Consider the following 27,763-nt stretch of genomic DNA (forward strand, 5'->3'; position numbering starts at 1 on the left):
TACTACTCCTTATTTATGTTTATTAATTCCCGTGAAAATTGTTCTTAAGGGACGGATGGAGTATTTTTTTGTGTAATTTCAAAATGTTGGTTATTTATTGGTGATAAAATACAAACTTTCCTTTTTTAAAAAAATATTACTTAACTTTTAAATTTGATAAAAATTAAACTAATAAAGGTAATGACACGTGATTGACAACCACTAAGGGTTGATTACCTGCTACGATCAAATGGGTAGTAAAGATTGTAAAAGTTCAAGAACCATCAAAAGATGAGATTTAGAAAAACTTATAAAAGTTGAATTATTCATATCAAATTTTCCAGTAATTTCTAATCTTTCAGAATAATCAGGTACATAAAACTCTTTATGCTTTTTCAATTAATCTCTCTGAAAATCACTATTGAATGTATTTAATAAATTTCTATACTAAGATCAAGTTCAAAGGTATTTGGCCCAAGCAAACAGTAAAACCCCAAGGTCCCAAACTTCTTGTATTCTTATTTTCTTTTTTCTTTTTTCTTTTTTTTTTAGTCAAAGCTTGTTAACATAAATGATGGCTTTATTTGGAGCAACTCCAATCAAGACATAGGGCTTGTACATAAATGATGGAGTAACTCTTGATAGGCCATCAAACTTAGAATGATTTCTACAAGGTGATCAAAGCACTTTATAGTAATCAAAAAGGCATTATAATAATGTAACATAAACTATCCTTCTTCAACTTCATTCGATAATTGGCAAGAATTTTCAGATTTACACTAATCAAATGACCGGAAAAATTAGAAGAGGAGCAAGATTCAACACCCCGTTGAAACGAGTTTGATCCTTCAAAATGTGCCTACAGTACAACCCATGCTATCCTGTCATAACAAGTTTTACGTTTTTCTGGTAGGTAGGATAGGGAAAGGGAGAAGGGGGGAAGCTCCACCAGCTTTTATCAGCTAATGTTCAAGGTGGAAAACATATTCTGTCAGGCGCTGCAATTTACTGGGATCTAATTTCTGTTCTGTGGTTACAGATTGCTTCTTCACAGTGAACATTCTGGCAGCAGAGTCCAAGCACCAACCCTCCACCAAAACATCTATATTATAAAAACAAAAGAACCATGTCAGAGATAAACAAATGTAAACTACCTTTCCCACAAATGTAAATATGCCAATGTGAAAAATTTGACCAATGATATCAATAAGATATAAAAAGTTGATATTTGAAAACTATATTAAGACAATTTTAATAAATACCTAAATGACTGTTTAATCTTAGCTAAAGCACGTAATTGGTCGCAGTGGTGTATGTGGATAATGTACAAGACATGATTCATTGCCACAAAGCTGATTTAGCTTATAGACAGAAATTGACAAAAAAAATCTGCCTGTTCTTTACTAATAAGGAAATCAAGCAAATCAAGGCTGCTTGTGTCATCTATTCATGGACTAGGGAGCACTGGAGCAGCTATGTTACTTGGCTCGGGTACTCATGTTCGACACGGATACGTGTCCAAGCGTCCGACTTGTCTATTTTGTGAAAAAAAATTCCATGATTTTAAACTAAAAGAGAAGTGTCCGGGTGTCATACCCATGTCTGAGTGTCGAGAGTCCGACACGGGTACGTGAGGTGAAATGAAAAGTCCGAGTAACATTGGGGAGCAGAATACTAGGAGAAGACATAGGTAGCTTCAGCTAAGGGTTTCCTTCCTAAATCAGTAAGTTGGCAAAAAAGAAATCTTCAACTTAGAAAGGCACAGGCAGAGTTAATTAGATAATTTGTTTGAATAAAGTCAGCTCCATATTAAATGTATCCGTGTCTATTATACGAAGGCAGCAAAATCTGGGCAAAACTCTAGTTTATAAAGAGCAGCAAATCAGCAAAAGTGAAAAAGGAAAGCCTTCCATAGTTCCATGCAAGAAATAATCAATACATGGGCCTATCACTAATTTATTAATGAAAAACCCCCAAGGGTCTGCAGCTGATCTCTTCTTTAAACAAGAATAACTTGAGTTGACATAGCAGAAATATTCATTATCTATGATTCTGGGAGACCTAGAACTGCTTTATTATTTTATTTTATTTTTTTTGGTACTTGAGTACTTCGTATGTACATGCTGGAAAAATAGGTTAGCATGGTGTAATTTAGCCTTCTAGTTCTTCAGGTTATCAAATAAAAAGCATTGCAGTCTGGGTAAAAAACCAAAAATTATTTATTTCATATAGTCTATACTTTGATTAATCAATTAGACAAAATTCCTGTCATTTCTAGGCATAGAATAGATCTTTAACTCAAATAAACTTTTGAGTAGGCTAGACTTTGGAAGACAGCAACCTAAAAGGCTTTAAATATATACATGTACCAACCAAATACATAGCTTATCGTAGCATCAAGGAACAATAGACCTTTGCAGAAGTTTTAAGGTATCCTTGGACTAAGAATTTCCAAGACTACAGTTTCAAGTTTTATTGTTAATTTATAACAATCATTAGGAAATCCTTTTTTTTTTTTTTTAAAAAAAAAAAAAAAAAAAAAAAAAAAAAAAAAAAAAAAAAAAACTATCATTATGAAGAGTTAAAGTAGGATCTAAAAAATTTAAGTGATCCAAATAATGGTTTGGAGGGACTGATATTCAATAAAAAAAAAATAAAAAAAAAAATTAATGGCAGGCTTCTTAACACAAACAAGAAGATGAATCAAACAGGGGATTAGCCAAATATATTTGGGAATTTTGAACTGATTATATTAAAATCTTTAGAATGCAACACAATATTCTACCAGATTACTGATTAAACAAAAAATACTGTGAGCTTTGGTTGAAGAGACCACTTCAATAAAATCATTAAAGTATATTTTATGTTATTTGTGCTATTGCTATATAACTGAGGAAAGAAAATAATGATTTTCCATGTCTGAAGGTCTGATAGATCAGCATTTCATATGAGATCAAACACACTTACATTTTGTCACATCATCTTCACTCATTCCCAAAAATAGTGCTGTATCTTGAACACTAATGGTTGAGTAGCCAGCAACAAGTAGCTGAAACATCTTCTTGGTATAATTATCTGCAAAAAGAACTAATTAATTTCGAGTAATTGAAAAGGCAAAACAAGTTACATCAATTGTACATTGCAAGATCACATGCACAATCATAGCAAATGGTGCAAAAGCATAAGCTAAAGGAAGTTAGGGTGTTTGGTACAGGGGAATTAGGAAAGGGTAAGAGAATCAACAGAGCAGGTTCTCTTTATTATTGTTTGTTAGGCCATTTTATTCACTCTCTACTCTCCTTAGCCCCAAACTCCTTTACTTTGATTCAACATATTATGTTTCCATTCTCTTTCCCTAAACTACCACCACCTCACAACCATACACCCAGTACCCCACCACTGCCAACCTCATTACCATCACCACCCTCACTAGCACCACTCCAGCACCGCCATCATCGCCAAAACCGCCATGTTACACACTTCCTCTATTTCATCTGCAGATAATAATACTTCCTCCATTTTTCATCTGCAGATAATTACAGTTCCTTCATTTATATCAGCACATAATCCATCCATTTTTTAAGTGTTACTAGCCCTAATCAGCCATTTTTTGTAGGTGTTGCACTTCCATTTTTTGGCAAACTGCTACATTGTTAATATTTTTTTTTCTCTCATCTTTTTTCTCTCATCTCATAGTCCCCACTTTACTTTTGTTTTTTTCTCTCACAAAGCAGATGCATGTATGCCTTTTATCCGCTTCATTGTTGTCTTGCATCAGCGAGAAGATTTGGAGAAAGGAAATCCAGAAAAGGAAAAAAGAGAATCAAGAAATAAGGTACAGCAAAAATAAATTAAAAAATTACACAAAAGATACCACGTGTCAGTCATTCCCAAATGAAAATTCAAGAGTCATTGGTAACCGATATGTTGGGTGCCTACTGGCTTAGAGCCCTAGAAAACTTTAAGAATGTCTTAGATGTGTGCATTTAAATTATAAAATGAACCTCAAAAACCACAAATGTAAGATTACACCTTAAATATTTATAACCATTATTTAAGTATTTTACAAAGATGTGTGCATTTAAAATTTTAAAAATAACCTTAAAAATCGCAAATGTAAGTTTACTCCCTATATATTTATAACCATAATTAAAGTATTGTACAAATAACATCTGCTATTAGCATTTTCTTTATTCCATAAGATTCAACTTTCATTTTCTTATTGTGTGATTTTGTACAAGTGTTTTTTCACAAAGAGTTTTCTAATAAGTGGTTTTGCATAAAATGACCACGTAGAAATGTAGAATTTGATTCAAAATGCTACTCTCCATCACATTATAATTGCAAAATTTTTCTTTTTAGATGTCCTGTGATAGTTGTCAAGTTTCCAATTCTAATAAACCAAAAGAATTTAATATACCAATAAACTATATTGCTAATGGCCAAAGTAATATAAAAGGATACTCCCATAAAATCAATCAATCACTACACATGAAGATTAATACAAGACAGGGCTATAGAGGGGTAACTATTTGTAACAAATGCAGTTGGTAAACAAGTAGGAAGTAGTCACACATAGATTGAGTGACTAATTAATCATAATCCTCTATACCAAAAGAACTTCATTCTCTTTAAAATATTTAATCAATTTTTGCCTCCAGCGACATCAGTTGCTCATCTGACTCAGAAATATGTTCCCCAAAGGTACATCTGACTTCTGTTTACCTTGTTTGGCAAAATACAAACAAAAGAATAGGCATCTTTACAAAGTGGCTTCTACAATTTGCCAAAAAAAAACTTTTTTTTTTTTCCAATTTTCATGGACATGCATTTGTTCTCCTTAAATCTTGGAATGGAATTCAGTTGTTAGTTTGTTCTTGTTTATCAAGGTAAGTGTTAGTCTTATCACTCAAACAAGGAAAATTAACTCAATAGAAAAACTAACCATGAAGTCAGCCTACACAGATACCTATTTTTTTTTTCTTTACAAGATGACTCTATTGTGTCCAATTTTTCTTGTAGAAAAGTCGAAAATGCTAACAAGGTAAGGCCATTATCATTACAAGCTTTGTCAACCATGAGAATGTCTCTTGATGATGATGATGATAATGTACTAGAGGTTTCTTGTGTATAAGCCTTCATTGAAAAGGATTAAAACTCAAAAAAGCATCTCTTGATTGGATAAAAAATTAAACAGAAAACATTAACATCTTTGAAGAGAATGTTTAGGCTTTGTTCTCCTCACCTGAAACAAAGTGTTCTAGCTATGTTACTTCAACACCTTGCTTTACGTCAGATGTCGCGTGTTGTATCCTTCAACACATATGACACGACACCTAAATACATAGTGGCCTTATATAAAATTTTATAGAATATGGAGTGTCAGCTCCCAAATCTGAGTCTCTGCAAAAGTCTGGTCTAATTGAATTTTTATAAGAAACAACATCATGATAGATCTTGTTAAATTCATCTTTAGTAGGTCAAGATTTTTTCCGTTTTGGTTTGATCTAATCTGATTTTAACAAGAATAAGTAATACTTCATAAGAATTAAGTTAAAAGAACAAAGAATCCCATTTTTCAAAAGGATGATTAATTTGCTAACTTTATATGAAAAATTGATTGGGGTAGTGTCGGATTATCACTTAATTAAATTTAGATGCACGCAGCAGGTGCTTTACATTTCAGAATATATTTACAACAACCCATACTATAGTTAGCATTGAAAAAAGGAGGAAAAAAAAAATAATTTAAAAAGAGCCATATAATGTAAGGGTGTTTTTAGGTATTTTAGGTGAACACCAAATGCCTAAAGTGTTGACAAATATAAGAGATAATATCTTTTTGTTTTCAAAAGCAAAATTAACCGATACTCTAATCCTCCTACTACCGCATACTGAAAAAGGAAAACTATAGCCCAAAAGTGGTAGTTTTGGCCCAATTTAACAAAATTACGTAGCAAATTACATATCGTACCGAGATTAACTCACATTAAAGATAACTTTCAAAAGCAACAACGATAGAAAATCTAATAAATCTAATAAATTCATCAACTAGCAGACCATAATTACGAACAATTTACAACAATGAACTTCAAGAGTAATAACAAAAAAATAAGCATAATGCCATATTGTCATAACCAATAAATATATTAAAAATAAAATAGAACTCTCGTCATTATTATTTGTATAGTCTTTCTGTTTCTCAATTTACACAATTTTTTTTCCAACTTTTATTCAATTGATTATCTTGCTATGCTCTTTTTTATTTTAGGAAAATTCCTTATGACGATTCATGTCAACTGACCCAAATCACTTTAAGACTAAGGTTTTTTGTTGTTGTTGTTTGTTATCACCAACCAACAACTACCATTCTTCACTTTTCTTACTCTCCTAAGAATATTTTGATAGTAAAATAACAAAACATTAAATTGGGAATAAAATGTGTAGAGCTGGACAACAAGATACTCAGAGTTTATCAAATTAAGTCAATTCGACAAGCTTAACAACCAGGATCCCAAAGACGACTACAAGAGTGACACATCTTATCCACATGGCCATTCCTACTTTCAGGCACAAAAACAACTATCACTTTCCAATGCCTATATTAGCACAATAGCAAATATATATTCTTTCAAAATTGATTTAGGACCATTTAAGTTGCTCCAAGCTATTAGAAGAATTTCTCAAAGGCATAAACTATGCTTGAGATTAGGATAATGTCAATTCAATACAAAAAAATATAAAATCAAATAACTATAATGAAAAGGAAAAACTCAGCACGCTTGACAATAATAGCTGCTGTTAGAGCGAAACTAAAAAATTTCAAAATACAATGTATGTCAATCTACTAAGCTAGACTTTGTAACAAATCATAAACAAATGACAAAGAAGCAGAACTCCATGTCTCTTATAAGAAGTGGCCTCTTCACCATTCATTCTCATTCATAAAAAAAACACTTAGACCCCAAGTTTTCGTGGATTCTAAGGCTAAGACTACCTCCATAGAAAGTCCATTTACTTTCAATACTTCTAAACATACAATACAACAATAACACCACCACCAACAACAACAGCAGCACTCATCCTCCTTAACTCAATCCGGTGTATTCCATGAGATTAGTCGATAGGTGATAGGTGGTTTTTCAACAACTCACGAATTAAAACCAATTTAATTGATTTACGACAGCCAATGGGAAAGTCCACATATTACTAAATCATAACATACATAAACAATACTCAATCATCATCCCAAAAATACATAATTCAGCAGTACACTATTAAAAGAAAAGGCTTAAATTTAGGACAAGTAAAGGATTAACCCGAAAACGCAGCGACAATGGGTTGAATTTGAGGGCTCCAGTCGAAAGAACGAATAGCTTCATAAACACCAGCATAATCCCTAGTCCAAAGCTTCTGACCAATTCCCCAAACTGCAATGACCTCAGGCTGATTCTCTTTAATCGCCAATGGCATAGATTTCCAAACAAACCTCGCGCTATTACTGTTAACATCAAAAACTAACCAAAATTAGGGTTTATCGAAAACAAATTCAAACCTTTGAACCCAAATTTGACGAATAAACCAACATGTCCCCAGCATAAATGTGCCCTAATAGATGAACTGCGTAAGGCCAGTCGTTCTGGAAATTAACACCTTCTGCTGAAACCTAAGACAAAAAATGCGATGAACTGATGAAATTCGGAGGTTTTTGTTGGGAAATTGTGAGGAGAAAGAGAGGGAGAAGCATACCTGAAGCATCAAATTGTCGCAGATATCAGCGATTTTGTCGTAGGATTTGGAAGCAATTGCGTCAGTGAGAAGAGAGAAATCCATTGTTGTTGCTTCTTCTTCCATTGATGAGCTCTTAAGTTTCTGCTAGTCTGCAGGATCGATCGCAATTTATATATGGTGGGTTTAGTCTAAACGAATAACTGTCCATGATTTTAACTCTTAAGTAGGGTTCAGCCGTTCAGGTCAGGTCAGGTTTCGTGTCAAATTCAAGTCGGATTATCTCGATTTTTTCTGACTTATAAGGTCCTGTTCTTTTGAGCTTCTGGGCAGAGCAGAGCAAAGCAGAGCAGATTTCAGCAGAGTAGAGCAGATTGAAGCAGAGCAGAGCAGAGCAAAGCAGAGCAGAGCAGAGCAGATTTCATTAATATTAATATTATTATTATTACTAATATTATTATAATTACTAATATTATTATTACTATTATTATTATTATTATTATTATTATTATTATTATTATTTTTACTATTATTATTATTATTATTACTATTATTATTATTATTATTATTATTATTATTATTATTATTATTATTACTACAATTATTATTATTACTACTGCTGCTGCTACTACTACTACTACTACTACTACTACTATTATAATCATTAAATTTTATTATTAAATATTAATTATAATTAATAATATTTATATTATTAAATATTAATTATATTATTATTATTAATATTATTATTATCAAATATTAATTATGTTATTATTAATATTATTATTAAATATTAATTATATTATTATTAATATTATTATTATTAAATATTAATTATTATTATTATTAAATATTAATATTTAATAATATTATTATTATTAAATATTATATATTATTATTATTAAATATTAATTATATATTATTATTATTAAATATTAATTATATATTATTATTATTATTAAATATTAATTATATATTATTATTATTAAATATTTATTATTATTATTATTAAATGTTATTTATATATTATTATTATTAAATATTAATTATATATTATTATTATTAAATATTTATTATTATTATTAAATATTATTTATATATTATTATTATTAAATATTAATTATATATTATTATTATTAAATATTTATTATTATTATTAAATATTATTTATTTATTATTATTATTAAATATTTATTATTATTATCATTAAGTATTAATTATTTATTATTATTATTATTAAATATACATTATTATTATAATAATTCAATATTAAGTATTAATTTTAAGCAGAGCAGAGCAGAGCAGAGCAGAGCAGATTTCAGCAGAGCAGAGCAGAGCAGAGCAAAGCAGAGCAGATTTCAGCAGAGCAAAGCAGAGCAGAGCAGCTCTAAAGAACGGGGCCTAAGTCGAGTTCAGATTGAGTTGGGTAAAATTTGATTCAGAATATGACAAGTTTTATACGGTAAATAATTAGGAACATTGTAACACACTATGCTCATCAACATTTGGATGCATCTCATCATCATAAGCAATAAGAGAAATAGTTGAAAATTTGAAATCATACGTTGTAGGTTCATTAATGGAATCATAAGACAAATCATGGGAAGTCATGCTAATATTAGAAGAATCAAGATATTGAACATCAATATTAGAATCATGGTTACACCTGTTATAGATATCACAAACAAACCAAATATAAAAATCTCAAGCATTATAATTGACATTGCTCGAAATTCACCATTATACATGTTTTCGACTATGTCCCTAGTTTGCTCATTCAAACTAAAATAACATCTCTTACAAGCCTCCCAAAGACTACAACAATTGTAGTCAAGAAATCCCTCAAGTCTATCTAAATATTCACAAAAAATCTCATTAATTATCATATTGACGAAACGAGAAACTTGCCATTTTTTATAAAAGAAAAGTATATACAAAGACCTAGACTCAAGCAATCAAAAAACTCAAACATATACACCGTTTCCTGGCAACGGCGCTTTGACAAAGGGAGAAATTAAACTAGGTCGTTAACTAATCCTCCCTAAGATCAAACTAATCTATAATTACTTAACTAACCTAAATATAAGTACAAAGGGTCAAACCACAAGGAACAGTTATGCTATCGTATTTCCAATCTATGCCTAAGCTAGGTCGAAGTCAAAGGCGAAGATTAGAGTGAAATAATACTAATCAACTACTAAAATCAAAAATCAAACAAACTAAATACTAGGGAATGGGGATCCATATGCATTCATGATAATTGACAAATTTAGGGAAGGTCAAGCTAACTAATAGTTGTGAGAACTAATGGTAAAAGCTATTTATTGGAATTGAAGAATGATCTCCTAATCATCAAACTAGGTTCTCTCTAGGTGTGACAAACTAAGAGAATCACAAATCAAACCAATCAATAATTGCAACTCCAAAGTCGATTGGTCATGTCAAATGAATTCACAATAATCTAGTTTAGTCTTCAATGCCTAATTAAAATAATTACATGCAAACTTCCACTAATCAATTTAATCTCAACAATCAATCAACCTAAATCTCCAAACTAATCTTAATAATCAATCAAGCATGTTTTACCCTGACCCTAGCAAGCAAACTACTCACTACTTCACCATCAAATCAAAGCAAGTAATTGAAATCAAGAATCAATCAAAGAATATATCAACAAAACTAAATCAACATGAAATTAAAGAAAGCAATAAAGAGGAGAGAGAGTGAGAAATTATCATTGATTATTGAGAAAATCTTCAATCCAATTGTCACACTTAAATCTTCAATATCTTAAATAATCATTGAAATGTCTCACTTTCTCTCTCTAAAACTACACCTATGCTAAGCCTAATCTAGAGAGAGAGTCTCTCAACCTAAGCCTAAATATGAAAGAAGATTTAAAATGAAGTATTCTAAAAGTTGGGCTACAAAAGGGGAAGTCCCGAATTATTTATAGATGAAAGAAATAAAGTGCAAAAAGTCGAGCATGGTAGCTCGAGCAAGATGGTCTGGTGCGGGCGCACCAAGCTTCTCGACCGAGCTACCCATTTCTAGGCGTGGGCAACTGGCCGATCCTTGCCCGAGGCCTCGAAAGGTGTACCGTTGCAAGGAAGGATGTACCGCTGCATGGTACTAAGCACCACGTCACGGTGGAAATCACCACGGCACGGTGCAAAAGCGCCACAACTTGATATAAGCACCAGAATACAATATAGAAGTTGCATACTCGACACTTGTACTACGCCACGATGCTGGCTACCATATGACGATACTAGTATCGCATGCTGTAGCGCAATACACTTGTGCTGGCTTCATTTAATGCGCGGGCGGCACAATACATGCTTCTTTAGGCGGAGCAGGGGACTTGGGTACGTGCCTTTGGGAGCGGGGCTAGTACTTACCCAAAACAGGAATTTAAGCCTTTGGAAGGGCAAGCTGATAAATCTTGCCCAATGAACTTGCCCCGGGTGTTTTGCTTTGCCTGCTAACTTGGCTCACTTGTACTCTAACTTCCCGAACTTGATTTACTTGACTCCCATAGCTATTGTTGAGCTTCCTTCTTGATATTTGAATCCCGGAAAACCCGACACACCTACAAAACAAGCCAAAGAAATGGAGAAGCGAGAGAATAGCCAAAAAAAAAAAAAAGTGCTTAAAAAGGATAATTTTTTCTTAACCATTAAAAACACGCATTTCTCTAAACTTATACACAAGCACGCAAACACAATCATTATTACCTAAAGATACAACAAAAGAAGCTAAAAACGAGAATAAAACAAAGAAGAAAACTATCCTATCAGTGCCATAATGACACTCATTAATTAGTCACACTCGATTGAATCGTAGTGATCATATAATGAAAATGTATATTTTCAATTTTTTCATGTATCAACATCTTAAATTTTATACTAATACAAAATTAAAGATATCAATTGTGAAATTTGTGTATCTGCAAGCATGTTCATTCAAACTGCCGCAATAAATAAAAAATTGAGGGAGTATTTGTTTTAATAAAATATTATTCCCATTAAAGTCTTTTAGAACTAAAGATATTTGGGGCAGAGCAATTCTCATGTAAAGGTAAGAAACGTGAAAAAAGATAATAATGATAAAAATGATTCTTCTTCTTTTTTTTTATTTATTTTTATTTTTTATGATTGCAACATTTCTCTTTTTTTTTCGCTTGTCAATACATGATTTCAATCGTTAATATCTTTAATTGAACATTTCATATTAAAATAATATAAATTGACACGGATTTTAAAAGATCCCACATGACTACATGTTTGCTAAGTATAAATCATCAAAGTTAGCCAAAGCGAAATACATGAATAATATAAAAATCAAACTGTTGCAACTATTAAAAAAGGGAAAAATTATTACTCCCTCCGTCCCCAAAATTTCGTCCCCTTTGGCCTAATTTTAGTTCCAAAATTATTGACCCATTTGCATTAAAATACCCACCAATTTACAACAATATTTGTGTAAAATTAGCTTTTCCATATAAAATTTTGTTTTTCATGTATTTTTAATACTTTATCTCTCTATTTTTTTACAAACCCCATGAAATTTATCTTTCCAATATGTTTTTATTTCTTGTATTTAAGTTTCTTAATAACTGCGAAATCAACCTAAAATGGTCAAAGTTTTGGGGACAGAGGAAGTAGTATTTAATTTAGTAAGAAATATGAGAAAAGATAAATGATGTAAATAATATTAGTAGGTTGGGAATGCGGACCATATATTGAAGAGATATATAGTACTCCCTCCGTCCCCGAAAGAACGACCCATTTGGGTTGATTACGCGGGTATTAAGAAAGTTAAATAAAAAGAAGTAAAAGTATATTGAAAAGATAAATTTACATGAGGTTTGTAAAAAAATAGAGAGAGAAAGTAATAAAATTACATGGAAAATCAAATTTTTATATGGGGAAGCTAATTTTGCACAAATATTATTGCAAATTGGTGGGTGTTTTAATGCAAATGGGTCATTCTTTTTGGGACTAAAATTAAGTCAAATGGGTCGTTCTTTCGGGAACGGAGGGAGTAATAAAAAATGTTGTTATTGAAGAAGTGTTTCATCTCAGAAAAAATGACTATGTTTTCAAAAAGTGTTGCATTTCAACAATAAAAAATAAAAACGAGGGAAGGGGGAGGTGGGGAATACAACAATTTTTTGACAAATAGAAAAAGATAAAAAAAAATTTGAGATTAGATTAGATAAGAAAAAATAAAATGAACTTAAATAGACCCATGATAAAGTTGATTGACAGTAAAGTTTGGAAAAGCAAAGGAAGAGGTAGGAGGAACACCCCAACTTATAGTGAAAAAGATGATTAAAAAAAATAAGCTGAGATTAAATCAGATAAGCAAAAATAAGATGAACTAAACAAACCCACAGTAAAGTTGGAAAAAGCAAAGGAAGAGGTAGGAGAGACACCTCCAACTTTAGAGAAAAAAAATGATTAAGATGAAAACATAAAGCTTTTGTAAGAAAATCTAAATCAGGTTGTATAATATTGATGAGACAAAGAAATTGACAATGCTCGGTACACATTCATCTGAACAACACATCAAAAATAAGGCTTTGTGCATACAAAGCAGTCGTCTAGTGCCATCGACTTACACCAAAAGGAGGACACAGCACCAAAACTTTTTATTGAAACAAACAGATTGTGCCTGTCAGATCTATAAATAATTTTCTTTCACTACATTGATGAGATCAAAGACAATAGAACACATGGATTTGACCTCCAAACAGCCAAATATGCAGCAAACTCAAAATAAGCCAATGATCAGGCAGCATCCTGCTTTGTAGACTTTGAATCACCACCATCGGTAATGACTGGCTTGTTCACAGGTTCTGAAGCAATTGCCTCCATCGTTTTGTAGAACTCCTCAGGTAGAGGGCCAGGCCGGTGCAATGGAATATGCTTTGGGACTGGAGCGTCATTTTCAATAACTTCACACTCATAGTCATCATCAACACCCCATGGATTCCACTCTGTAAAATCAACAGGTTAGAACAGTGTTAAATACACAATATGCAGACCCATATAACCCAGGAGAATGTCAAAGTGAACAGACAAAGAAACATGCAAAACCATGAACAGATAAGTAGCAAGTAGAGGTGGTTATCGGGTAGGGTAGCCCAATGATATTAGGGTCAGGGCCAAGCTTAAAGGGCTTTTAATGGACAGGGCCCTTATTGGGTAGGGTCAATATAGGGCCAAAATGTTTTTCCAATTTAATTGATAAAGAAAATAGATAATGTACAAATAATTACATAGATAAATTTGTATTCATGTATTCTTAATAATGATTTTGTCCAACATTTATTTTAATTGATATTTTGTAGGCCCGCCCATTATCGACCCTATAAAATGTAACCCTTTTTGACCCGACCCACCCAATAACTAGGTCTAGTAGCAAGTAAAGGATGTTTAATCCTGTAGAAACCATAATGCTTAAATAAAAGTGTTACAAAATCCAATTAAAACTTTCATTATGCAGCTAGGAGCATCAGTTGCAAGTTGAAGAGTATTTGAAATTAGGAAGGCTCTCAATTTTATTTTATTTTTCACTTGTGTGCTCTACTCATCTTTGTCTCACCAGTAGGTTAGCAGTTAGAATGTACAAAATGTTATGAGGACCATTTTACATTTCTTTCTCTCATGCAGCAATGCAGGTAACCTCACTTTCCAAGCAAATACTTACCTGTAAAGGAAAATAATGCTTACTTACATCCAGTACCTAGTCAAAGCAAACCAAAATGTACACTAAGTTTCATCATCCTGCTGATCACAATCACTAAGAACCCTGCATCCAGTCAGCGACAACTTGTATGCTTATGCAGTACGAACAGCAAGGCATCAGGTCAACAGGCATTCCCAAATTACATTGCATCACTACTTCAAAATGAGACCAAATAACAGTCAATTTTCTTAAATAGAAAGCAACTCATACTCAACCCTGTACCTGGTCAAAGCAAACCAAAACGCACACTAAGGTCCATGATCCTTATGATCCACTAAGAACCCAGCATCAACAAGTTGCATGTTTATGCAACGAACAGCAAGGCATCGGCTCAAAAGGCATTCCCAAGAGCACTCTACTCAAATTTTTGTCTCACTACTCCAAGATGAGACCAAAAAACTGTCAATTTTATAATTTAGGAACCAATCTAAGTCAACCCTGATACTAATCATTTATCTTATTTTCATTACTTAGGGCCTGTTCTGATTGACTGAAGTGACCTGAACTGAACTTATTAGAGCTGAGCTGAACTGAACTAAATATTTTATGAGAGAAGGAAATTAAGAACTGAACTGAACTTATTAGAGCTGCGCTGAGCTGAAACTGATCAGGCCTTTAACATAATTGAAATACTTCCTCAATTTTCTGAAGTAGTAAACTTCTAAATTTTAAAAGCTTATCAATGCATAGCTTCATTCATTAATATTTGTAAATCTAAGTAGATAGAAATTAAAAAAAAATAAAATCAAAAGCTAGTCAATGCATAGCTTCAGTCATTAGTATTTGTAATTCTAAGTAGATAAAAATTATAAAAACTTGATTTCTAAAAATTATTAATCAAGATGAATCTCAAGATCCTACATAACCCTTATGTAAAACAACAAAAGATAGTCAAACTAACTTGTGTGAATAGTGCAAAAGTCAAATGGTGACAACTAATAAATATAAAGTATGTATTACTGTGCTAAGCACTATATTTATTTTTTGCCTAGTACAACCTAGTATAAAGATGTCAATCAAATGTGCACTCTTTGGCCTGCTCACTCCCTAATCCTGAATTGAGCAATCTACGATAATATCCACATATGCTTTATTGAGCAAACAACGTTCTGAGCAAATCCACTGGCAAGCATGACAGGCACAGCAATGAGCAATTGATACCCAGGTAACATTAAAAAAAAAAAAAGGCTATTTCAGCAAGGCAACAAAAAGCTCAACAAATCTTTCTCATGGGAAGGAGAAAGAAATGACAGATGAGATGACCATTGATTGAAAGCACTAGTAATTGCCAGGGAACAAGTTTGGTAGAGTTTAAATGTGTAGAAAAAGGAGGATGACACAAGAAAAACATAAAGGAGAAGCTACTGTTGCTCTTGGGACAAGAGATAAAGGAAAATTTTGAAACTGTTTTAGACCTAATGAGCCTGTTATGAGTTCGATACACTGATACTATAATATTTCTTTATTGCCTTTTCAATCCTTAAAGAGTACTCATTCACACTTTTGAGTGTGATGCACTCATACATAATACTAATAAAATTATCTCATTCCTTCTCAATCCTTGGAGCCATTTGGGGGATTTGGAGAGAGGGGGGGGGGGGGGGGGGGGGAGTGACTCATAGAAAGATTTAGCACATTCAAGATTGTTAAATGATAAAATAAAAAAAAATATTAAGTTGGACCATGTATAACAATAAAATTCATAGTCTTTAGCTAGTTTGTACTTTGTACACTAGTATCATTTTGATAAACCTTGTACTCAAATGATGAAGATAACATTCATCAAATCTTAAACTACCTCAGTTTCATATTGTTTGCAACTCTGGAAATTTGTTTGTGAGTGTAAAATGGAGAGAGAAATATGGATGCATGAGAGAGAGAGAGAGAAAAACAACCTACAAAGAAAAGAAAACATTTGTTGCAAAAAGTAGCATCCATTTTTGGCAAAGTTGCAAATAATTGAATTAGAGGTAGTAGATAACATTAAGGTAATTCTTGATATGTTCTTGAAGAGTTTTGCTTATTGTTGTGCATCTATATCCAATTAACCATAAAGTGAAAAGTATTAAATATATTCTTAGAGGAAGCCAGACATGCTCTAATAACCTCTTACCTTTGACAAGCAGCATAAGAGCAATTTTGGGCACACCAACAAAATAGCACATAAACAGTTGCTTGCTTAAAATATAGGTGAACTTATCCCTCTTCTCTACAATACTAAGGCAAATTGTTTCCTAACTATGACACCCTACTGCGTTGAGTGTCATGTATACTCCAGAATTTATAAAATTACATAGATGGTCACTGTATATTTGGGTGTCTTGTAGTAACGAAGTGTCGGATTACTCGGATATGCCACCCAAATCCGATTCTTGGCAACATAGGTTCCGATTGGAAAACATAAATAAACAAATGAATGCACTTAACTATATTAAAACTTACATAATACTAATTTCACATAAGCATTACAATACTGAAGATTCCATCACCAAAATTTACTCTGGCATTTTTGAAAACCACAACTAAACAATACATTATTTATGCATACATCTCTGACTATATATACATTTTTAAAACCTAGAATTACTTTCCTAATGCATATGGTTCTAACTCTTTCTCAAAGCTTCTCCCTACCTAAAGAGACCAACATCTAAAGCATGACCATGAAACACAACTCTTAGAGGAAGCTACAAAGTATCAAACATGACCAACATCTAAAGCATTTTTTAAATTTTGTATTAAAATATATCTTTACAACCCCTGTATAATAGGTTTAACTACTATAAAAAGAAGAAAAGTCTATATGCACCAAAGTCCTTCAGTTGAATCAAAGATATGTTATAAAGATGGCAGTGACGACCACCTTAACATGACCAGTAACCCTAAGTGCCTATAATATATGGTTTACTATCATTGTATACAGATAAAGGTGCTTCCCAGCCCAAACTCTACTGAACGTGACTTGAATCTGGAAGTAATTGATCAAAGATTGAAGGAGAAGCACTTAATAAGTAATAATCCTATGACAAATTACGACCAATGAAAGGGATATTCCAATTGACAAGAAGATTCAAAGGATCAAAAGTGTGTTTATCAAAAAGCAGCAGGAAGGGTTTCAAAAATTGACCAGAATATTTATGTGGATCATTTTCTTCTATACACAAGCATTGCAAAAGTGCCTAATAATAAGAGTCAAATGTGAAAAAAATCAGATATAGATCTTCAAGATCCATTGACAATAGCATCTACCATTCACTCTTCAATTCCTAGATTTGCAGCATTTGTGGGTCGACAACTCAAGCAGTGAAATGACAATTGAAAGGGAGAAAATTGGGCTATTTTCAATCTTTACTATTGTCAACAATGCAAAGAAGCAGGTTCAATGCGTGTCCATTGGAGACAAAGAATAGCAGTGAACAAGAATAAGGCCAGTTGCTATCCCAAGCATTGCATAAGGGCCTAATGATCAGGGTGAAACCGTGAAACAAGTTGAAATCTGGTCTGGTTGTCTCACAATTTGACAAGATTATAAACCTGAGTTGCATATTGAGTCCATAACTCACAGACTCCAGAAAAAAAACCCATTAAATATTACATGTCCACAGAAATTAAGGGAGCTCCTTTGTCTCAACAAGTCACACATAATTTCTTCTCTCAGCATTGTAGTACGTATGGGCTACAGTTCATGACTTCATGTATTCTTAACTAATAATCAACAAATTGGTAGGTTTAACTACGATACACAGAGTAACCCTACATATAACTTTATTTAGATAATTAGCAACTTACAGAATACATTGCTAACTTTATGTGCATAAACCAAATGCTAGATCAAAAAGCATGACAAAACTGAGATTAATGAAAGAAGACCATCCCTTTTAAGAACCTAACATAGCTCCAATGAAATGAAGATCCTAATTGAGCACCACTAAGACTGATGGAATACATACAAAGAGACGAAAGTGAAAGAAGCCCGTTCAATCCAATGTAGATTTACAAAAGCCAAATTGCTATGTTTTCAGAATCCAATCCGTCGCAATCAAAAGATTAGATTATTAACCACATAAGAGCTAAACCTCAACCGTCAAGTTAACATTGACAGTATAATGCACACAAACCAACCATCATTTCTTCCTTTTACCCCTAATTTGTGGCTCAATATTCCTAATCGACAGCCGAAAATGGTGACGAATAAAACCTTCTTACCGAATCCATTAAACATCTCGCGATACAAAACACCCATTTTGACGGCATTTCATTCAATCCATAGATCTTAAAAACACCCCCATTAAAAATCAACCTCAAATAAACTAGGGTTCCAATCAAAACTCAAAATTTCAACAATGTAAACAAAATCAAGATAAAAAGAAACAAACATACCATTCAATTTGGATAGAAGGGTAAGTTCATCCTTAGCTTCTTCAATGAGTTCTTCAACTTGACCACAACCAAGACGCTTCTCGATGATCTCCCAATCAGGCTCCTCTTCACAGACCTTGAGACGGTGACGCGTGAAGCTCTCAACAGCCTTGCGATAGCCTTCGTCTTCAGGAACAGTTTGGATCTCTTTTAGGGTTTTGGTGTAGAGAGAAATCAAAACTTCTCTCGCATTTGGAACTACGTCTAGACCTACGATCCCTGTTGTTTCCTTCACTTTCGCCATTAATGGCCTTGCAATTCTCCTCAAAAACATCTTTGGTAGGTTTTCGTCGTTCGCTCTCTTTCTCTCTCTATTCGACTACCTTCTTTCAACTCACCACTGTTGCTGGCTGACGTTAACGGCCACAACCACACTACACTTTATTTGTAAGTAGGTTAGTTCCCGTGCCATGCTCGGTAATTTTCAAATTATTATTGGTGTAATATTTATCGTTAGTCCTTATAACATAATAATTCATATTTAATATCAAAAATAAAATTGTCAAAAAGTACAGTTCCATTTGCATGTACCCGGTGTACAGTATTTTTACTGTACATCGGGTTTTTCTCACGTGAAACTTATTTATTGTTTTTTTTTTAAAAAAATCGCGGAATTTAACCTAAAAATCAAAAAAACGCAGAACAACAATGGAGGAGAGAGAAAGTGAGAAAACGCAGCTCTCGATCATCCATTAAGGAGAGAGAAAGTGAGAAATCGCAAAAATTGCAGAAAACGATCATCAATCGAGGAGAAAAAAGGTTAGAAAACACAAAAATTGCAGAAATCGATCATCAATCGAGGAGAAAAAAGGTGAGAAAACGCACAAATAGAAGAATTCGATCATCAATCGAGGAGAAAAAAGGTGAGAAAACTTACAAATTGCAGAAATCGATCATCAATGGAGAATTCGACTTTCGATACAACAAATTGCAGCAATCTCATTCACGAATTGCTACAAAAACAGAGGCAAATTGAGACTGAATTTGAAATCGATTTAAATCGATCGATTATAGAAGAAGAAGAAACTTATTGTTTTGGAGATGAATTCGTACCAATATTCAACCCTCCAGACAATGCAGATGAAGCAATTGATAATGCAAATGAAGCAATTGAGAATGCAGAAGACGCAATTCACAATGCTGAAAATCAAATGGTTCCTAATAAATCAATTGATTCAAATTCAGAACAAACAACCAAAACAAATGCAACTGAAGGTAATTTCTATAAATTTTTGAGATTGTATGCAAAAAAGTAACCCTTTGAATACATAATTGTTACCCTTTTCATGCATAAACGTGACCGTACTTATGCCTAAATGTTACCCTCAGATTGAATGCAGAACTTTTGAGATTGCATGCAAAAAGTAACCCTTTGAATGCCTAAATGTTACCCTTTTCATGCTTAAAAGTGACCCTATTTATGCACAAATGTTACACTCAGATTGTATGCTGAAAATTCAGATTGTATGCAAAAAGTAACCCTTTGAATGCCTAAATGTTACCTTTTTCATGCATAAAAGTTACCCTATTTTCACACGAATGTTACCCTTTTTTTATGCTGCCTGTGGTTATTATCTGATTTGTTTGTATTAAATAACAGATACAAATCCAATTGATGCTTCTGGTTTAGATCTTAGAGGATCATTTGTTGGTGTGGTAAGAGAAACTTTTGAAGAAATTTTGGAATTGTATGAAAAACATGCTGCTATACTGGGGTTTTCAATAAGAAAACATACAACTAGATTCAAACAACACACAAAAATAGTAACTGAGAAAAACTATGTGTGTTCTGCTGAGGGAAAGAGACATTCAGGTCAGAAGAAAACAAAGTTAGTTGAAATGGTTGATGAAGAGGATGTAAATGTAAAAGCAAGAAAGCCAAGACAAGTAGCCATTACAAGATCAAATTGCAAGGCATGCATAAGAGCAAAAGTGAACAAAGAAGGACAGTTTGAGGTGGTGTCTCATGTTATTCAGCATAACCACGAGCTAACAAAGCCATAGTGGCATTATTTGCATCGTTATGAAAGACAAATGATAGAGGAAAAAGCTGAAGCAATCAAAACAATGAAATCTTCAGGTCTAACTACAATGGACACTTACTATTACATGGCTACAGAGGCTGGAGGAGAACAGCATGTAGGCCATAGTGTTGTAGATCACCTGAATTTCTGCTCAAGGTTAAGAAGGGAACAAATTGAGGCTGGAGATGCTCAAACTTTAGTGAACATTTTAAGTCAAGAACAATCAGAGGATCCAAACTTCTTTTTTAAAGTGAAGTTTGACAAAGAAGGAAGAATTTGCAATATCTTTTGGAGAGATTCAATGATGCTAGAAGACTATAGGATATATGGAGATGTTCTTGTCTTTGATACAACATACAGAACCAACAGATATAATCTTATATGTGCTCCATTTGTTGGCATAAATAACCACTGGCATAATTGTATGTTTGCATGTGCTTTTATTGGGGATGAAACGACAGATTCATTTGTGTGGTTATTACAAACCTTCTTCAAAGCTATGGAGGATAGAAAACCAACTTCAATATTCACTGACCAGGACCAAGCAATGGCAAATGCAATTCTGGAGGTAAAAGATTTATATTGACATCTTACAGATTTGAGATCTGACAATAAAGTTTTTCTTTTCACATAAAAGTTACCCTTTTAGCTGCATAAAGTTACCCTTTTTGGTGCATAAAGTAACCCTTTTAACAGCATAAAGTGACCCCTTTATTTTCAATGCAGGTGATTCCTAATACAAGGCATAGACTTTGTATATGGCATTTGGAGCAAAATGCCATAACCAGATTTGGAGCTCTTAAAAAAGACAAAGAATTCAAATTTGCATTTAACCAGTGCTTAAAGATGTGTGTGACAGAACAAGAATTCGAAGAAAAGTGGCAGGCAATGTTGCAGAAATATGAGTTGACAGAACACTCTTGGTACAAAAGAGTGTATGAGTTGAAAGACAAATGGTGTCCTGCCCTTAGTAGAGATTTCTTTTCAGCAGGAATCTTATCGTCATAAAGGAGTGAAAGCACTAATCATGCTATAGGATTCAGAGTAAGTAAAGCAACTACTTTGACAGAATTTTATACCATATTTAAGAAGACAACCAATCGTTGGAGAAGCACAGAGAAATATGATGAGTTTACCTGTAGCAAGTCAATAGCATTCACTTCATTGCCTCTGTCTGGAATGCTAAAGCATGCTGCACAGGTAAAAAGTTAACTGACAACTACATAAATTACACCTAATATATGGCAATTTAAATGAACCTACATGATTTTGATGTACAGGTTTTCACTTTATCACTCTTTAGAGATTTTGAAGAGGAGTTTGGATACTCTATGGCAACAACTGTTCAGATGTTAGGAAGTAATGAAGAATGCCTACTTTATCAAGTAACACTAGAAGACAAGCCATGGTCTGCACATCAAGTAAAATATATACATGAGAGCCAGACTGTATGGTGCACTTGCAAAAATTTTGAAGCATCTGGATGGTTATGTTATCATTGCATCAGAATTCTACATTTGCATTCAGTAACAAGAATACCAGATAAGTATGTTTCAAAAAGATGGACTAAGTTTGCAAAAACAGAGGCATGGGATAGGTTGAAGAATCAGGATTCTAAACAGCAATATATTCCATGGAGGCAAACAATGATGAGGAAATTCTACAATCTAATCTTAAAAAGTCAAGAAAATGAAGAGACAAGAGCATTTATGGAAGAAAGCTTCAGAAACAGTCTTAAAATGGTGGAAGACTTACTTGCTAGTGCTGCTCAGAAAGAAAGTGCAGAAGCTGCTTCTAACATTCCTGATGTGGCAGACAGCACTCAAAGCAATACTGACGTTTCTTCAGCATCGAGTACAAGCACAAGTGTACCACAAATACTTGATCCTAAAAGGGCTGTAACAAAAGGAAGAAGCAAGAGAGCAAAAGGAGGACTTGAAAAAAGCAAGAGAAAAAGAAAACCAGCACTGCCACCTCCAAATTCAGAATTTGGATCAAAGACACCTAACTTACGACTCTTTTAAGATCTTTTTTAGAACATTTTTTTTTCGAAATTAATATACCTTGTATTGTTAAACTAATTTTCTTTTGTTTTTTTACTCTATGACAAGTTTAATGAAAATGTGATTGACACTTTTATTAGCAGATGTTTAATTCTTGGAAACATCAACTTATGTTACCCTATTAACGTATAAAAGTAACCCTTTTCATGAATAAAAGTAACCCTTTTCATGCATAAAAGTTATCCTTTATATCCACTAAAAGTTACGCTTTCTGGTAATAAAAGTTACCCCTTTTGTCAATAAAAGTTACCCTTTTCACGCATAAAAGTTACCCTATCTATCCAAAAAAGTATACCTTATCCTTTCTATCCACTAAATCAACCTTTTCTTTGTTAATAGTTACCCTTTATGGTAATAAAAGTTACCCCTTTTGTCAATAAAAGTTACCCTTTTCATGCATAAAAGTTACCCTATCTACCAAAAAAGTATACCTTATCAAATATAAAAAGTAACCCTTTTTATGCCACAAAGTAACCCTTTTTATGCACAAAAGTGACCCCAAAAAACATACACAAGAACCTTTCAAATTACTTAATGTATGCACATACATCAGTATTCCAAAAGAACCAAAAACTATCTACTAAGTTTAATTACATCATTTAACTTGATGTATATGCACAAACATTAAGTTTTTTCATTGTTCAAAAAATACTCCTAGACCTAATCAACCTTTGCTTCTAACAGTCATTTCACCCTTTAGAAGGAGTGTACTTGTCTGTCTTCTTTTTTGCCCTTTTTCCTTTGGGATTCTCTTCGTCTGCCTCTGCCTTTGCTTCTACTTCAGCTGCCAGTTTTCTTTCTTCATTATCTTTCTTCTTCTTTGCAGCAATTGCATCCTTTCTTCTCATTTCAATTTCCTGGCAATAAGCAGGATCTTTCTTCTTCTCATTGAACTTCTCTAATTCTGACAACACATCATTCCTAGATTCATTCAAATCACACAGCACCAGTGTCGTACAGATCTCACCTCGCAGAAATTTTCTCCCAATAATCTCACAACAGAAAAAAAAAACTTATCAATATGTAATTAATAAAAGCATTAGAAAGGGAAAAACTACATACAAAATAGATAAATAATTACTGTTTTTAGTTCATTTAATTTGAACGATTTGCCAACAAAATGGAGCATGTGATACATGACAAACACCCCACAGTCCAAATTGTCAACTTTTTCTTTTCTCCATTCCAACTCAACAATTTGAAACCTATAAGAAGGTAGCTGAGAACTCTTTGGATGATTTCTTTTTCCGAGAAAAACACCCATTTGATCACACTGACATAAAATATAAAAGTTTAGAATAAAATAAAACAAGAAAAAGAAAAAAAAATTTAAATGGAAACAATAAGTAAACAGAAACATAACAATGAATCAACATAAACATACCAAGTGTGAAGACAATTCTTTGGTATATTCAAGAGCATCATCACGCCAGATGATATTGTCAAGATAATATACCACCTCTTTTGTATGATCAATAACAAACAAAATGTAGTGATTCTCAATAAGAACAGGAAAATATATCTGAAACAGAAAAAATTAAAACACTGATTTAGACAGATTAACACAAAACAGAACTTTTTTAAAGTTTTGATAGTAATTTATCATGAAATATACCAGTTCAGCATCCATAATATCACATTCAGGATTCTCATAGCTCACCCAACCTTCCCATAAACCGTGCAAATCATTAACAGCTTGTGAAACTTCACCTTTGCCAATGTTTTCACAAACATGCAAGAATGCAAACTATTAAAAAGTATGAGAACTTGTTTATATAAAAAGATAATAACTTTAGTGCACATAAAGGGTAACTTTAGTGCACATATAGGGTAACTTTAGTGCACATAAAGGGTAACTTTAGTGCATATAAAAAAAAAATCAAATTACTTACACTTTGCCTCACACCAAAGAAGAATTTTCGAGGACCAGAATCAAAACATGCCTTCTCGTTCAAATACAGACAGTAGCAATCAATGATACACCATCTAATTCTAAGTGGAGCTACCAGGGATACCATGTCTTCTCTTGGAATTAAAAAATTCATCCCAATAGTAACAAGATTCTCACTGCAACAATAAAAAATAAGATAAGCATTAAAAAAAAAATAAAGGAAAAAAAACATATAAAATATAATTATCATAAAAAATGACACTTAACTTCCTCATCGTTGAATCATCCTTCAGTAAACAATAATCAAGAATTTCCTGATGTAACTTGGGCAAATTCTTGAAAATCCGAGCATTAGCCCTCAAAAACAGAGTAAGAAAAGGAACATCCACACCTACTGGCCCACAGTCGAGTGAGCAAAAAGATTTATTGCCTCTGACGATACGTCTAGAAGCATTTGCTACAGAAGGCCCAGCATCATCCTCAGACCTATTCATCAAAACACTTTTTCCTTTACCATTGACATCATCCTCAGACCTTTTCAAATTCAAATCTTCTGCAGGTTCATTATCAGGAACATCATTGTTATGACCTTCAGGTTCATTATCAGGAACATCATTGTTATGACCTTCAGGTTCATAAAAATCACGAAACATTTCATGAATAGACTTCATCTTGTTACACTCCTCAATTAAACCATCTAAAAGCTTCAGGTAATGAGGATCAGAAAGTAGCTGTTGTGTTTGAGAAAATACAACAGGATCATCAGAGGATAATGATTCAGTTCTGCGAGAAGCAATCATATCACTCAAGGTTTAAAAACCCCGTGACTGAACCAACAATAATACATCCATATTTCTTTTGACCAAAAGAAATGTTTCATGAACAGCCTGCAAACATATGAACCAATAAGAAACTATACAAATGTAAAAAATAAAAATAAAAAACAAATGAAAATTCATGATATATGCATAAAGTTACCCTTTTAAATGCATAAAGTTACCCTTTATTATGCATAAAGTTACCCTTTAAAATGCATAAAGTAACCCTTATAACTGAATATTTAGGGTAACTTTAGTGCACAAAAAGGGTAACTTTAGTGCATATAAAGAGATAATAACTAAATAAAAAAAAAAGAACACTTACATCAGTTGAAATTTCTTTAATTTCATCATCAGTCATCACACTTTCTGGAAGCTCAAATGCAAGAATGCGGCCACTTCTACCACTTGTAGAAGCCCCTTGACCACAAGTTTGCTTAACAACAGGAGTTACAGGATCCCTAACTTCAGGCTGTGAAACAGGATATGTAAGGGTATCCAATGGTCCCTGCCCAAAATCACCAGCTTTAATCTCCAAATTGATCCGCTTCTTAATCTTCGCATCAGTCCAATGTTGAATCAAAGGAAGGGTACTACTTTCCTTTTCTCCTTGGAAATTTAATCGATGAAAATACATAATTTGCAAAGCTAGCAAACAACCACTTACATTTTGAGCATTTTCATCATTCTTATACTTCACAACAACCTTCTTTAATTTTTTCAAAACATATGAACACCAATCAAATGTTTTGATTTCATCAACATTTTCCACAGCCTTCAGCAACTTCAATGAAACAGTCCTATTAGTAGTAGGAGCTAAGAAGCTAGACATAGCATATAGCACAAAACATCTCTTGAATTCTTCACCACCATCATCCAAATCAACCATCCTAGACTCCACTTTTGACAAATGTAGAGGTTGCTTCTCAGTAAGACCATAATCAAGTCTCCATGACTGAATGATATGTTTATCTACACTACCTTCTTCAGGATTCTTCTGAAGTTCAGGAACAGCAATCTCACTCATAGGCAAGCCAAAGACATCGCATATATCATTTTTAGTAACTACAAACTCTTTACCAGCAGCAATAGTGAACATGCAGCTACCACCATTAAAGTGTTCAACCAGCCAATGTAGCATTTGACGATTCAAAGTTTTCAATTTCAGATGTAATAAACCACCAAAACCTATTTCTTCAACATCTTTTTGTTGATTAGGACTAAAAGTACTCATCATTAATTCCAATGTGTGTGGTCTGCACCTTGCAATCAAGGGTCTTTTTTCCCTAAATAATAATAATATAAGTAAAACAATATCAGAATCAGAATCATGATATATATGATTAAAAAATACAAAACAAAAAACATTTATACTTACACAACAGTATCAGAATCAGAATCAGAAACTACTTGCAATTCAGCATCTGCTTTGGCCTTCTTAGATACAATTTTAGACTTCTTAGGAGCTGCTTTAACCTTCTGAGGCTCTGCTTTGGCCTTCTTAGGAACAGTTTTAGCCTTCACAGTTTTAGCCTTCACAGTTTTAGACTCTGGTTTGTCCTTCTCAGGAGCCGTCTTGTTCTTTTTAGCAGGCTCTTTACCCATTCCTTTTCCCCTTGAAGGCGATTTATAACGATATCCACCTATTGAACCACCTATATCTAATTAATACAGAGGATAACCATAAATTACAAATTCACAAATTACTCATGGGAAAATTTAGAATATATGCATAAAAATTCTTTTAAATGTAAAAAGTGACCCTTTTAAAAGAATAAAGTGATCCTTTTTACTGCATAAAGTCACCCTTAAAATACAACAAGTAACCCTTTTAACTAAAAAGTAACCCTTTAACAAACATAAAGTGACCCTTCTAACTATATAAAGTGACCCTTTTCACTGCATAAAGTCACCCTTTAAACTACAACAAGTAACCCTTTTAAATACAAACATGACCCTTTTGACAGAATAAAGTGACCCTTTTCAAAGCATAAAGTGACCCTTTTCAAAGCATAAAATAACCGTTGTCATGCATATAAATAACATATATATATATATATTACTCACACACAATGCACAATGCAC

General features: G+C 32.9%; 3 protein-coding genes across 3 annotated transcripts; all 3 read right to left on the bottom strand.

Moving 5' to 3' along the window:
• Nucleotides 1-696: 696 nt before the first annotated feature.
• LOC145584956 (COP9 signalosome complex subunit 8-like) lies at nt 697-7,881 on the bottom strand. Its single transcript, XM_081641738.1, has 5 exons — nt 7,729-7,881; nt 7,566-7,645; nt 7,299-7,480; nt 2,947-3,054; nt 697-1,081 (listed from the first exon to the last, which is right to left on the bottom strand). Exons 1-5 carry the CDS (start codon nt 7,831-7,833, stop codon nt 942-944), a joined length of 615 nt encoding a protein of 204 aa, XP_081497864.1. The 5' UTR covers nt 7,834-7,881; the 3' UTR covers nt 697-941.
• A 5,311-nt stretch (nt 7,882-13,192) lies between these two features.
• LOC145586264 (putative NADH dehydrogenase [ubiquinone] 1 alpha subcomplex subunit 5, mitochondrial) lies at nt 13,193-19,247 on the bottom strand. The gene is made up of 2 exons (XM_081643047.1): nt 18,844-19,247; nt 13,193-13,711 (listed from the first exon to the last, which is right to left on the bottom strand). Exons 1-2 carry the CDS (start codon nt 19,154-19,156, stop codon nt 13,503-13,505), a joined length of 522 nt encoding a protein of 173 aa, XP_081499173.1. The 5' UTR covers nt 19,157-19,247; the 3' UTR covers nt 13,193-13,502.
• A 4,355-nt stretch (nt 19,248-23,602) lies between these two features.
• Nucleotides 23,603-26,378, bottom strand: LOC145584957 (uncharacterized). The gene is made up of 4 exons (XM_081641739.1): nt 24,862-26,378; nt 24,585-24,716; nt 24,354-24,491; nt 23,603-23,961 (listed from the first exon to the last, which is right to left on the bottom strand). Exons 1-4 carry the CDS (start codon nt 25,108-25,110, stop codon nt 23,659-23,661), a joined length of 822 nt encoding a protein of 273 aa, XP_081497865.1. The 5' UTR covers nt 25,111-26,378; the 3' UTR covers nt 23,603-23,658.
• Nucleotides 26,379-27,763: the final 1,385 nt, after the last annotated feature.

This window comes from Chenopodium album, chromosome 16 (assembly GCF_948465745.1).
Source record: "Chenopodium album chromosome 16, dcCheAlbu1.1, whole genome shotgun sequence".
NCBI lineage: Eukaryota > Viridiplantae > Streptophyta > Magnoliopsida > Caryophyllales > Amaranthaceae > Chenopodium > Chenopodium album.